This window comes from Podarcis pityusensis (assembly GCF_964106645.2).
Source record: "Podarcis pityusensis genome assembly, chromosome: 4".
In the NCBI taxonomy this organism is placed as follows: Eukaryota; Metazoa; Chordata; class Lepidosauria; order Squamata; family Lacertidae; genus Podarcis; species Podarcis pityusensis.
The window spans coordinates 9,240,333-9,253,491 of NC_138027.1; the positions used below are offsets into that span (position 1 = coordinate 9,240,333).

General features: G+C 46.7%; 1 protein-coding gene across 1 annotated transcript in view; it reads right to left on the minus strand.

The window, feature by feature from the left end:
* The window catches only part of LOC308476355 (retinal guanylyl cyclase 2-like), a gene marked incomplete at its 5' end in the record, with an annotated part of 50,226 nt that extends 45,576 nt beyond the window's left edge, over positions 1 to 4,650 (minus strand). Inside the window, 2 exons of the mRNA XM_081003902.1 lie at positions 341 to 916; positions 4,620 to 4,650. Coding sequence (XP_080860028.1) covers positions 341 to 916; positions 4,620 to 4,650 — 607 coding nt within the window. The remainder of the gene's footprint in view (positions 1 to 340; positions 917 to 4,619) is intronic.
* Positions 4,651 to 13,159: the final 8,509 nt, after the last annotated feature.

The following is a 13,159-nucleotide window of genomic DNA, read 5'->3' on the forward strand; positions in this document are numbered from 1 at the left end:
TACACCAGCTCCCTCAGCCAGTAAAGCGAGATGAGCGCCACAACCCCAGAGTCGGTCATGACTGGACCTAATGGTCAGGGGTCCCTTTACCTTTACATACATACATACATACCGCATCCATCTGGCTGGGTTTCCCCGGCCACTCTGGGCAGCTCCCAACAGAATATTTAAAACACGCTAAAACATCAAACATTAAAAACTTCCCTAAACAGGGCTGCCTTCAGATGTCTTCTGCAAGTAAAACAGTTGTTGAATCCCACTCAAAACTGTGACAGTCTGCAAGCGCCCTGAAACCTTCTCTATTCCCACCAGGCCAAAGGCTCGTTCTCACCCTCCTTACCTTTAATGTCACCGGCAGCTTGGATCTTGGCCCAAGTTCCTTCAGCGTCTCCATCTCCTCTCCCCATCGAGGTGACGACACCCACCGGGAGCCCCCGGTTCCTCAGCGCTGTTGCCAGCTTGTTAGCCGTGTCTCTCCAAAGCTCCTCTTGGGAAGAGACGATGCCGACATGAGCCCAGCTGAAATATTTCAACACGGAAAGGAGAATCCCCGTCGGAGAGGGCAACGTTCTTACAAAAGTAGGGTGGTAGCCTGGGCTGTCCAATTCGTCGCTGACACAGGCCCAGGAAAACACAGCTTTGTTCCAGCTCCTGCCAAGCAGGGAGGCTGTGGCGCAGTAGCCTGGGTTCAAGGGACCTATGAAAGCTGACAGGTGCTTTTCATAGCCAATGAATCCAGCCAGGGCTTTAGAAGTCTGGCAGCCTTCCTCGCATAACGTGCAGTCCAGCTGATGGGGAGAGTTAACAGAAGGGTCCTTCCTTATCCGCTCCATGGCTAGCTTCACAGCAGCTTGGGGGAAAGCCTTGGAGAAGAAGGGGTCGCAGGTCCAAGGTCCCACCAGGCCGATGTTAAAGGCTGTGCAATATATTGGGAGAGGGAGCAGGGCCAAGCCAAGAGCCGCCCACCACAGCCCCACGGTGATCTTGCAGGGCAGTGGAATTGTACGTAGTCTTGCGCACCTCAAGATGTCTGGAAGGAAGCAGCTTGAACTTTGCAGGGAAATGGCCATCGTCTCCTGGCTAATTAGTGGCAAGTGAAGAATGAATGAATGAATCTTTATTTATGCATCTAGGAGCCAGTGTAGTGTAGTGGTTAAGAGCGGTAGTCAAGTAATCTGGTGAACCGGGTTCGCGTCTCCGCTCCTCCACATGCAGCTGCTGGGTGACCTTGGGCTAGTCACACTTCTTTGAAGTCTCTCAGCCCCACTCACCTCACAGAGTGTTTGTTGTGGGGGAGGAAGGGAAAGGAGAATGTTAGCCACTTTGAGACTCCTTCTGGTAGTGATAAAGTGGAATATCACATCCAAACTCTTCTCTTCTTCTTGTGTCAGCCATCGGCCATAGCAAAAATACAACAATACAATAGACAAAGAATAGAAATAAAAAGTCAGTTATATAAAATACAGTCGTAGCTCGAGTTACAGACGCTTCAGGTTGCGTTTTTTCGGGTTACAGATCGCTGAAATCTGGAAGTACCGGGATGGGTTACTTCCAGGTTTCGGTGGCCGCGCATGCACAGAAGTGCTAAATTGCGCTTTGCACATATGCAGAAGCACCGAATCGCAACCTGTGCAGACGCGCAGCTGCGGGTTGTGAACGCTGCAGGTTGCGAACGTGTATCCCGCACGGATCACGTTCGCAACCCGAGCGTCCACTGTACATTTTAGGGTTTTGAATCAATACAGTGGTACTTTGGGTTACAGACGCTTCAGGTTACATACACTTCAGGTTACAGACTCTGCTAACCCAGAAATAGTACCTCAGGTTAAGAACTTTGCTTCAGGATGAGAACAGAAATCACGCGGCGGCAGCAGGAGGCCCCATTAGCTAAAGTTGTGCTTCAGGTTAAGAACAGTTTCAGGTTAAGAAAGGACCTCCAGAATGAATTAAGTACGTAACCAGAGGTACCACTGTAGTCAAACAGAGGATCTTATTCTGATTGCCCCAGCTGAAAACCTTGCAACATTTGTTGTCGCCTGCTCATCTTGATCTGCCAAGAAAAAGGACACTGTGGCAGTAGCTGGGAGACCCGGAATGGACAATATATGGAGTAAACTCAATATATCCCATGGACTGCAAGAAGATCAAACCTATCCATTCTGAAGTAAATCAGCCCTGAGTGCTCACTGGAAGGACAGATCCTGAAGCTGAGGCTCCAATACTTTGGCCACCTCATGAGAAGAGAAGACTCCCTGGAAAAGACCCTGATGTTGGGAAAGATGGAGGGCACAAGGAGAAGGGGACGACAGAGGACGAGATGGTTGGACAGTGTTCTCCAAGCTACCAGCATGAGTTTGACCAAACTGCGGTAGGCAGTGGAAGACAGGAGTGCCTGGCGTGCTCTGGTCCAGGGGGTCACGAAGAGTCAGACATGACTAAACGACTAAACAACAAGGTTATGCAGATAGGGTGCCAGAGAGGGTGGCAAGTGAAGGTCTTTGGGTCTACCTGGTCTGTCAACCGAGGATGCACATCACAAATGGAATGGGTAGATTCTCTCTGAGTGGGATGCAGAAAGGGCTAGCTCAGTGGCAGAGCATATGTCTTGCCTGCAGGACATCCCTGGGGAAAACGTTCCACAAATGGGGAACCACCACAGAAATATATTGTGAGGTAAGGACCACCACCTCTTTTTTTCTATTTCCTTTTTCTTTTGGCAAAGTAATCATCATAAATAAATAAGAATAAACACCTGCACCCCACCGCCAAGACTATTCCATTGTAACTATCCAAACTCCAAAATTTCAACACCTCTTGCGATGGTTTGACCCCTTTCCATTTCAACAGTACGGATTCTACAAACACCCTCCATATCTCCTCCAAATCATTCCTCCTGCATATTCCCCATCTTACCTTAATGGCACATGTTAATTTATCATGAATAGCTATATCCCACACCTCTTCATACCATTCTTTTATATTCTGCTTGCCCCTTCCATTTCCTAGCTATAGTAATTCGTGCAGCGGTCAATAAATTTGTGAGCGAGTCCTTCATAGCCTGTCAACCTTCCACCCCATCGTAAATTGATAATAATGCTACCTCTGGACTTTTGGTCAGCTTTAACCCAGTGATTTCTGTCATCTCCTTAAACACCCTTTGCCAAAAGAATTGTACATATTTACACCCCAACCACATGTGAACATAATTCCCTGTTTCCTGGCATTCCATCTGACATAACACCGAATATTCTTTGTTTATTTGATTTAACCTGAGTGGTGTTAAATACCATCTCCAAACTAATTTATATATAAAAAATCTTTTATTCTTACAGTCAACATTTTCAATGTACAGTTCTTCTATATAGTTCCCCAGCTTTGACTAACTATCTGCCCTATCTATCACCTCTTTTTTGATGCCCATGGCAGCCATTTCATGCTGACACCTGCAGGACTTTTATCAAGATATGAGTACTGGCACCTCATTTTTTACACACACACCCCAAAAAAAGTGCTAATGACACCTGCACATTCAGGAAATCCTCTATAGCATCCTTGACTTGAGACCTTTCAGCGTGTGCTTCAAAAATCCACCCCACTAAAAGGCAGCCTGCTCTTATAAGCTCGCAACACCAGCAAATTATTCCGTATGTTCAGCAAAAATATCCTCTTTCTTATATTCCAGCCCATTGCTCCAAGCTCTAAAAACTGAATGAGGCAAAGTGATATTGGTATTGGCCCAGGAACTTACCATTGGGGTGGGCTAGTCATGGAAATAAACCATTTTCAGCGATCATCTCTTATTTTCAAAGAGATCTTCAGCTATCTGTGTGGATGGGAAAACTGTTGCTCTGTGGGTTTTACGAGATCGGATTTCAGATCATCTTTCTAGCAGGTGCTCAAGACGATGAGAGCCGTTTCCAACTTCACATTGCGATGCCCACAAAAATAAGAGTATCTGTCCTCTCTCGTCCAACTGTTTCTTGACTGTTTGATCAAACGAGCTCTAATGGACCATTTTGGATCAGTTTTATCAGAGTCAGGTTTTGGAGATCAGGACTATGGAGAATGAGACTCTATTTGGTCAGTTGCAGTTGGTCTGCTTCCTCTACATTTCATTCATCTGCAAGAAAACCACATGGAATCGACTTACCGGCTCAGCTGAATGTAGTTACTGACATTACTGACCACCACAACGCAGCCAGCACAGAGTTCGAGGGAGATACTTCACAACAGCAGGCTCAGTGGAAGCCCTTGGTTTTTCTTACAGCTTGAAGAAAATTCATTTACGAATGAAATAACCAGTCCTCAACTGCCAGAAGAGGCACCGACAGTTGCCCTGAACTTGGTTATAGAAAATGGCACGTTCAGCACCAAGGAGAGTTCCTCCCTTGGGGATTCCTAATTGGAACTGCTTTGACAGCAGGCTAACTAATGCTCTTGGTAGCGAATTATCAAATGAAAGGCACTGCTCTCGTTTCAAAGTTGTTCTCCTTTGGGAGGCTGCCACCAACCTGTGTGTCTCAAAGTAGCCCCAAATGCGAAGCAGCATCTTAAATCCCGACTCCATTCATCAGCGAGTGAGGCAGCGCTTGTGAGCAGCCGTTCCTCTGTGAAAATACGTCCCAGCTCCGAATCGGAGGTGCCCGCCATGACTGCAATTGCAGGAAGAGCATGTTAAACCTCTCTTACTTGGGTTAAGAGGATTTCGATTCGTACAAAACAGGTTTTGTTGCAGAGCTGGGAGGGCAAGGCAAATCCAGAGAGATCAAGGCCCTGGTGTTGGGGACATGGATTCAGAGTGAGTTTAGCAGGAAGTATAGCACACTTAAAGGGACACAGGTGGCGCTGTGGGTTAAACCACAGAGCCTAGGACTTGCTGATCAGAAGGTCGGCGGTTCGAATCCCCGTGATGGGGTGAGCTCCCGTTGCTTGGTCCCTGCTCCCGCCAACCTTGCAGTTCGAAAGCGCGTCAAAGTGCAAGTAGATAAATAGGTACCGCTCTGGCGGGAAGGTAAATGGCATTTCCGTGCACTGCTCTGGTTCACCAGAAGCGGCTTAGTCATGCTGGCCACATGACCCAGAAGCTGTACGCCGGCTCCCTCGGCCAATAAAGCGAGATGAGCGCCACAACCCCAGAGTCGGTCACGACTGGACCTAATGGTCAGAGGTCCCTTTACCTTTACCTTTATAGCACACTTAAGAATATTCCTCCCTATGGGGAGTTTCCCTCCAGAAGCTGCAGTTAGGGCAGAATGCTGCAGCGCGATTGCTGACACACCTTGTTAACATACACACTCAAACCTTATTGTCGAATATAATCCGTTCAGGAAGCCCATTCGGCTTCTGAAACGTTTGACAACCGAGGTGCTCTGGTCCAGGGGGTCACGAAGAGTCGGACACGACTAAATGACTAAACAACAACAAATTGGTGGAGGGGGGATACCTTCAAACAAACAAGCAAATAAAATTTAAGAAGGGCATCTCCACTATCTAAGTGTTAGAATTCCTGATCTATTATTGCAGTCATGGGATTTTTGTCTTTCACATGACGGTGTATGTTTTGACTCCACAGAGTGGGAAGTGATGGAGACAGGATGTTTGTGTTACTGTGTTCCGTGAAGTGGGACTATTGTCCTCTGTTCTTTTTCTCTTTGCTGTCGGATGCTAGAGAGAGAGGGAGCCATGTTGCAGTGCTCCGTGTGTGTTTATATGAATATAAAGTAGATTAGCCAAAATGCTGAGTTGCTGCGGTCTGTCACGTGCAAGTGGTGCAATCTCTGTGGATCCTTAAGTGTGCTGGTGTCTGTTGGCATCGGTCGCTGTGATGTTTGGGCAGAAGAAAGCTTATGAAGCTCCCGAACGAAAGACCAGGAGGGAGGGAACATGCCAGTCAGGCATGTGTCCCTGCCAGGGTCCTACTCGAGTGTAGGCTGAACTCCTGACACTAAGTCCTGCCACTTTCTGGATCCTACAGAGAATCCTGCAGAGAATCCAGATTGCGGCAGCTAGACTGGTGACTGGGAGGGGCCGCCGAGGCCATATAACACCAGTCCTGAAAGACCTGCATTGGCTCCCAGTACATTTCCGAGTACAATTCAAACTGTTGGTGTTGACTTTTAAAGCTTTAATGGCCTTGGCCCAGTAGACCTGAAGGAGCGTCTCCACCCACATCGTTCTACCCGGACACTGAGATCCAGTGCCGAGGGCCTTCTGGCGGTTCCCTCCCTGCGAGAAGTGCGGTTACAGGGAACCAGGCAGAGGGCCTTTTCGGTGGTGGCACCCCCCCTGTGGAACGCCCTCCCACCAGATGTCAAGGAAATAAACAACTACCTGACTTTTAGAAGACATCTAAATCTAAGGCAGCCCTGTTTAAGGACGTTTTTTATGTTTGATGTTTTATTGTGTTTTTAATATGCTGTTGGGAGCCACTCAGAGTGGCGGGGGAAAACCAGTCAGATGGGCGGTGTATAAATAATAAATAATAATTATTGTTAATTTATTTATTTATTTACTGCATTAATTTATTTATTTACTACAGGCAGAGAGAGATGGCAGAGGTAATCTGGAAGAGAGAAAATGAAGCCAAATTGTGAAGAGAGAGAAAAACTGAGGATTCAAATTATTATTAGCATTTTCATGCCGCTCTTCAGACAGAAAAAGGCTTCCAGAGCAGCTTACAAATATCTCTAGGAAGACAGTGGGGTCTTGGTTTCTCGGTAGCGCAGGACCCCCAGACACACTACCCCAGCTTGCACCCCAGAGAGGCCACTTTGCTGCTGCTAACACAGCGGTCTGACTACAGGAGGGGCCCTCCATTATCTCTTGAGACCGATGGATGTGCCAACAATAAAGCGAGATGAGCGCCACAACCCCAGAGTCGGTCACGACTGGACCTAATGGTCAGAGGTCCCTTTACCTTTACCTTTATAGCACACTTAAGAATATTCCTCCCTATGGGGAGTTTCCCTCCAGAAGCTGCAGTTCGGGCAGAATGCTACAGCGCGATTGCTGACACACCTTGTTAACATACACACTCAAACCTTCTTGTCGAATATAATCCGCTCAGGAAGCCCATTCAGCTTCTGAAACGTTCGACAACCGAGGTGCAGCTTCTAATGATTGCAGGAGCTTCCTGCACTCAAACGGAAGCCGTGTCAGACATTTGGCTTCCAAAAAATGTTTAAAAACCAGAGCATTGACTTCCGGGTTTGTGGCATTCTGGAGTCGAAACATTCCAAAATGGAGGCGTTCGGGATCCGAGGTTTGACTGTAACACCTGTGCTCAGAGATATGCACTGGTTGCTGATTTGCTACTGAGCCAGGTTCAAGGCATTACTGTTAGTCAGGAGTCAGCAAACTTTTTCAGCAGGGGGCCGGTCCACTGTCCCTCAGACCTTGTGGGGGACCAGACTATATTTTTTTAGGGAAAGAAGAAAAAATTCCTATGCCCCACAAATAACCCAGAGATGCATTTTAAATAAAAGCACACATTCTACTCATGTAAAAACACACTGATTCCCGGACCGTCCGCAGGCCAGATTTAGAAGGCGATTGGGCCGGATCTGGCCCCCAAGCCTTAGTTTGCTATTAGTACATAAAGCCCCAAACAATTTGGGACCAGTTTACCTATGAGATCGCCTTATCCCCAAAATGCCAATGCTTCCACTGTTACCACAGACCCATTTGTTAGAACGTGATCTTTTAGCGTTGCGGCACCTATACTCCCTGCCTATTGAATCAGGAAAAGGCCTTCATGGTACAGTGGTACCTCAGGTTACAGACACTTCAGGTTACAGACTCCGCTAACCCAGAAATAGTACCTTGGGTTAAGAACTTTGCTTCAGGATGAGAACAGAAATCGCGGTGCGGCGGCAGCGGGAGGCCCCATTAGCTAAAGTGGTGCTTCAGGTTAAGAACAGTTTCAGGTTAAGAACAGACCTCCAGAACGAATTAAGTTCTTAACCCGAGGTACCACTGTATTCTTTTCAGTGCCATATAAAACCATCCTTGTTTAGACAAGCCTACCCAGATGTTTAAAAAGTCAATGGGAGTTTCAATCTATTCTCAGTCTTTTCTTTTTGAAAGCTTTAAATTGCTTTTGCTAAAGTTTTAATAGATTGTTTTTATGGGGGGGGGGGTTGTAAACCACTTTGAGGTTGTTGCTGTTTTTACAATCCAGCAGTGTCTAAGTCTTATCAAACAAATAACAGGGGTCTCAGAGGAGCAGACTGAAAGTCCTTTTACACCGTCATCCTGGCTGTGGCAGTGAAAAGCTCACAAATGGTTTTGTGTCATACCAATGCTGTTTGCGCGTTTGTTTCATAAAACTTCTATGCCACTTATATGATTTATAATAATATATTACTTATACCCCTCCCATCTGACTGGGTTTCCCCAGCCACTCTGGGCAGCTCCCAACAGAATATTAAAAACACGATAAAACATCAAACATTAAAAACTTCCCTAAACAGGGCTGCCTTCAAATGTCTTCTAAAAAACAGATAGTTGTTTATTTCCTTGACATCTGATGGGAGGGCATTCCACAGGGTGGGTGCCACCACCAAGGAGGCCTTCTGCCTGGTTTTTAAACTTGCTTTAAAAAAAACAAAAACCCATCTCAAAGCAGTTTACATACCAAGCTGCAAGAGGGGAAGGGGCCTGGGAAAAGGCTGCTAACTTTATGTTATGCAGATTCTATGTGCAGATGTGCAGCCCTAACATTGTACAGATGCAAGTTTCACTGACTTGAGGGGGAAAATTTAGACAGATAACTGACTTTGGGCCCAGCCTTGTATCTCCCTATATGAACCTGCCTGGGTGCTAAGATCCTTGGATGAGCACCTTCTCTCAGTCCCATCACCATCAGAGGCATGGCTGGTGGTGACACAAGGCGGAGCCTTTTCTGTAGCTGCTCCAAAATTGTGGAATTCCCTCCCAAGAGAGGTGAGATTGTCTCTGTATTTATTATCCTTCCACCAGCCTGTTCAGACAGGGCTTTGGAATCTAAGGTACAAGCAATGATGATCAGTGGGCTGCTGTTCAGGGCAAAACCGCATTTTAATTGCTGGTTCTATTGTTGTTGTTATTATTATTATTATTATTATTATTATTATTATTATTATTATACTGCCCTATACCCAGAGGTCTCAGGGTGGTTCACAGAATCAAAATATCAAAAATAACCCAATAACCTGCCCACACACACACACACCCCATTTTAAAAGGGCATAGGATGTCTATAAAATCAACGAAAAGCCTGGTTAAAAAGGAAAATTTTTGCCTGGTGGGTCTAAATGTGCTTCTGATGCATTTGATTGTTGTTTCAAACTAGCTTGTTTTTATTATTATTATTACTTTGTATGATGCTTTAAGGGACGCAGGTGGTGCTGTAGTCTAAACCACTGAGCCTAGGGCTTGACAATCAGAAGGTCGGTGGTTCGAATCCCCACGACAGGGTGAGCTCCTGTTGCTCAGTCCCTGCTCCTGCCCACCTAGCAGTTCGAAAGCACGTCAAAGTGCAAGTAGATAAATAGGTACCGCTCCAGCGGGAAGGTAAACGGCGTTTCAGTGCGCTGCTCTGCTTCACCAGAAGCGGCTTAGTTATGCTGGCCACATGACCCGGAAGCTGTCTGTGGACAAACGCTGGCTCCCTCAGCCTATAGAGCGAGATGAGCGCCGCAACCCCAGAGTCGTCTGCGACTGGACCTAACGGTCAGGGCTACCTTTACCTTTATGATGCTTTAAACCTCGGCCCTCCAGTTGTTTTGAGACTACAATTCCCATCATCCCTGACCACTGGTCCTGCTAGCTAGGGATCATGGGAGTTGTAGGCCAAAAACATCTGGAGGGCTGAGGTTGAGGAAGCCTGCTTTAAACACCGGGAGCTGCCTTGAATCCCCATTTGGGAAAAAGGTGGGATATAAAATTATATAATTATTGAGCTGGAAGGGACCTGTAGTCCAACCCCCTGAGATGCAGAAATCTCAGCACACGGTCCCCCATCCAACCTGAAACCATACCAGACCCTGCTTAGCTTTGCTAAATAAATGGACTGCACTTAGGAGTTGCAAGAAAGGGAGCAGGGAATGAAATAATCCCCTTTTGCCCACATTGCTGTGGGATGCTTTAATAGCTTCTGCAGGGACGACTGGGCCAGTTATTCTCATTAAACAGAAGCAGGTGCTTAAGGACTCCTGAAAGGCTAATTTTCCAGCTGGTTATGTGATTTGATAATGAAAAGTGCTTCTTGCATAGAAGGTCTATTTAAAAAGAAAAGGGGGGGAGTGAGCCCCTAGGTCCTGCCGCTTAAGGTTCTGTGCTCAGCAGTTTTTGCTGGAATTTGATTACAATTGATAGCTGAAGCACAAGCAAGTCCAAACTTGCCCTCCTGAGTAACAGCCATTTCCTCTTCCTAGCCTGTTTTCCACATTTGCAACATCAGCCTCTCGCACAGAGCCAAGAGGAAGGAAAGCAAAAGAGGCACTGAAAAAATGGGTCCTAAATTCAGTGTGGTGTAGTGGTTAGGGTCTGGACTAGGACTTGGATTGAGACCAGGGTTCAAATCACTACTCAGACATGAAACCCACTGGGTGATTTTGGGGCAGTCTGACCTACCACTCTGATTATTATGGTTTTTTAATTGAAGGGCAGCATTGGTGGAGGGGAAAGGAGTACGACAAGCCTGTATATTGCCTCCCTGCTTATTTAACTTATATGCAGAATTCATCATGCGAAAGGCTGGGCTGGATGAGTCCCAAGCCAGAACTGAGATTGCCGGAAGAAATATCAACAACCTCAGATATGCAGATGACACAACCTTGATGGCAGAAAGCGAGGAGGAATTAAAGAACCTTTTAATGAGGGTGAAAGAGGAGAACGCAAAATATGGTCTGAAGCTCAACATCAAAAAAACGAAGATCTTGGCCACTGGGCCCATCACCTCCTGGCAAATAGAAGGGGAAGAAATGGAGACAGTGAGAGATTTTACTTTCTTGGGCTCCATGATCACGGCAGATGGTGAAAGCAGTCACGAAATTAAAAGACGCCTGCTTCTTGGGAGAAAAGCAATGACAAAACTAGACAGCATCTTAAAAAGCAGAGACATCACCTTGCCAACAAAGGTCTGTATAGTTAAAGCTATGATTTTCCCAGTAGTGATGTATGGAAGTGAGAGATGCACCATAAAAAAGGCTGATCGCTGAAGAATTGATGCTTTTGAATTATGGTGCTAGAGGAGACTCTTGAGAGTCCCATGGACTGCAAGAATATCAAACGCATCCATTCTGAAGGAAATCAGCCCTGAGTGCTCACTGGAAGGACAGATCCTGAAGCTGAGGCTCCAATACTTTGGCCACCTCATGAGAAGAGAAGACTCCCTGGAGAACACCCTGATGCTGGGAAAGACAAGGAGAAGGGGACGACAAAGGATGAGATGGTTGGACAGTGTTCTCGAAACTACCAGCATGAGTTTGACCAAGCTGCGGGAGGCAGTGGAAGACAGGAGTGCCTGGCATGCTCTGGTCCATGGGGACACGAAGAGTCGGACACGACTAAACGAATAAACAACAACAAATTGGTGGAGGGGGGGGATATCTTCACACAAACAAGAAAATAAAATTTAAGAAGGGCATCTCCACCATCTAAGTGTTAGAATTCCTGCTCCACGATTGCAGTCAGGGGATTTTTTGTCTTTCACATGACGTGGTATGTTTGGACTCCACAGAGTGGGAAGTGACGGAGACAGGATGTTTGTGTTACTGTGTTCCATGAAGTGGGACTATTGTCCTCTGTTCTTTTTCTCTTTGCTGTCGGATGCTAGAGAGAGAGGGAGCCATGTTGCAGTGCTCCATGTGTGTTTATATGAATATAAAGTAGATTAGCCAAAATGCTGAGTTGCTGCGGTCTGTCACGAGCAGGTTGCACAAACTCTGTGGATCCTTAAGTGTGCTGGTGTCTGTAGGTATCAGTCGCTGTGATGTTTGGGCAGAAGAAAGCTTTTGAAGCTCACGAACGAAAGACCAGGAGGGAGAGAACATGCCAGTCAGGCATGTGTCTCTGCCAGGGTCCTACTGACACTAAGCCCTGCCAGTTTCTGGATCCTACAGAGAACCCTGCAGAGAATCCAGAATGTGGCAGCTAGACTGGTGACTGGGAGTGGCTGCCGAAACCACATAGCACCGGTCCTGAAAGACCTGCATTGGCTCCCAGTATATTTCCAAGCACAATTCAAAGTGTTGGTGCTGACCTTGAAAGCCCTAAACGGCCTCGGCCCAGTAGACCTGAAGGAGCGTCTCCACCCCCATCGTTCTGCCCGGACACGGAGGTCCAGCGCCGAGGGCCTTCTGGCGGTTCCCTCCCTGCGAGAAGGGAGGTTACAGGGAACCAGGCAGAGGGCCTTTTCAGTGGTGGCACCCATCCTGTGGAACGCCCTCCCACCACATGTCAAGGAAATAAACACTGTATCTGACTTTTAGAAGACATCTGAAGGCAGCCCTGTTTAGGCACGTTTTTTTATGTTTGATGTTTTATTGTGTTTTTAATATGCTGTTGGGAGCCACTCAGAGTGGCGGGGAAAAACCCAGCCAGATGGGCGGTGTATAAATAAATAATTGTCATTATTGTTAATGTATTTATTTATTTACTGCATTTTCAGGCAGAGGTAATCTGGAAGGGAGAAAATGAAGCCAAATTGTGAAGAGAGAGAAAAACTGAGGATTCAAATTATTATTAGCATTTTCATCCCACTCTTCAGACAGAAAAAAAGGCTCCCAGAGCAGCTTACAAATATCTCTGGGTAGACAGTGGGGTCTTGTTTCCTGGGCAGCCCGGGACCTCCAGACACACTGCCCCAGCTTGCGCCCCTGAGAGGCCACTTTGCTGCTGCTAACACAGCGGTCTAACTACAGGAGGTGCCCTCCATTATCTCTTGAGACCGATGGATGTGCCAACAATGTAGATATAGTCTATAGCCTGGTGGAATGGCTCTTTCAGCAGAACAGATGGAGACGACCTGTAGACCCATCGCCCTCTGCTGCAGCCTGATGGAACGACTGCTGCCAATTACAAATAAAAATGATGAAACATTACATCGTCCTCACTTTGTGTTATGTACTGAGTTGAATAGGATCCAAAAGGCAGCAGTCTGATTGGTCCTAGAACA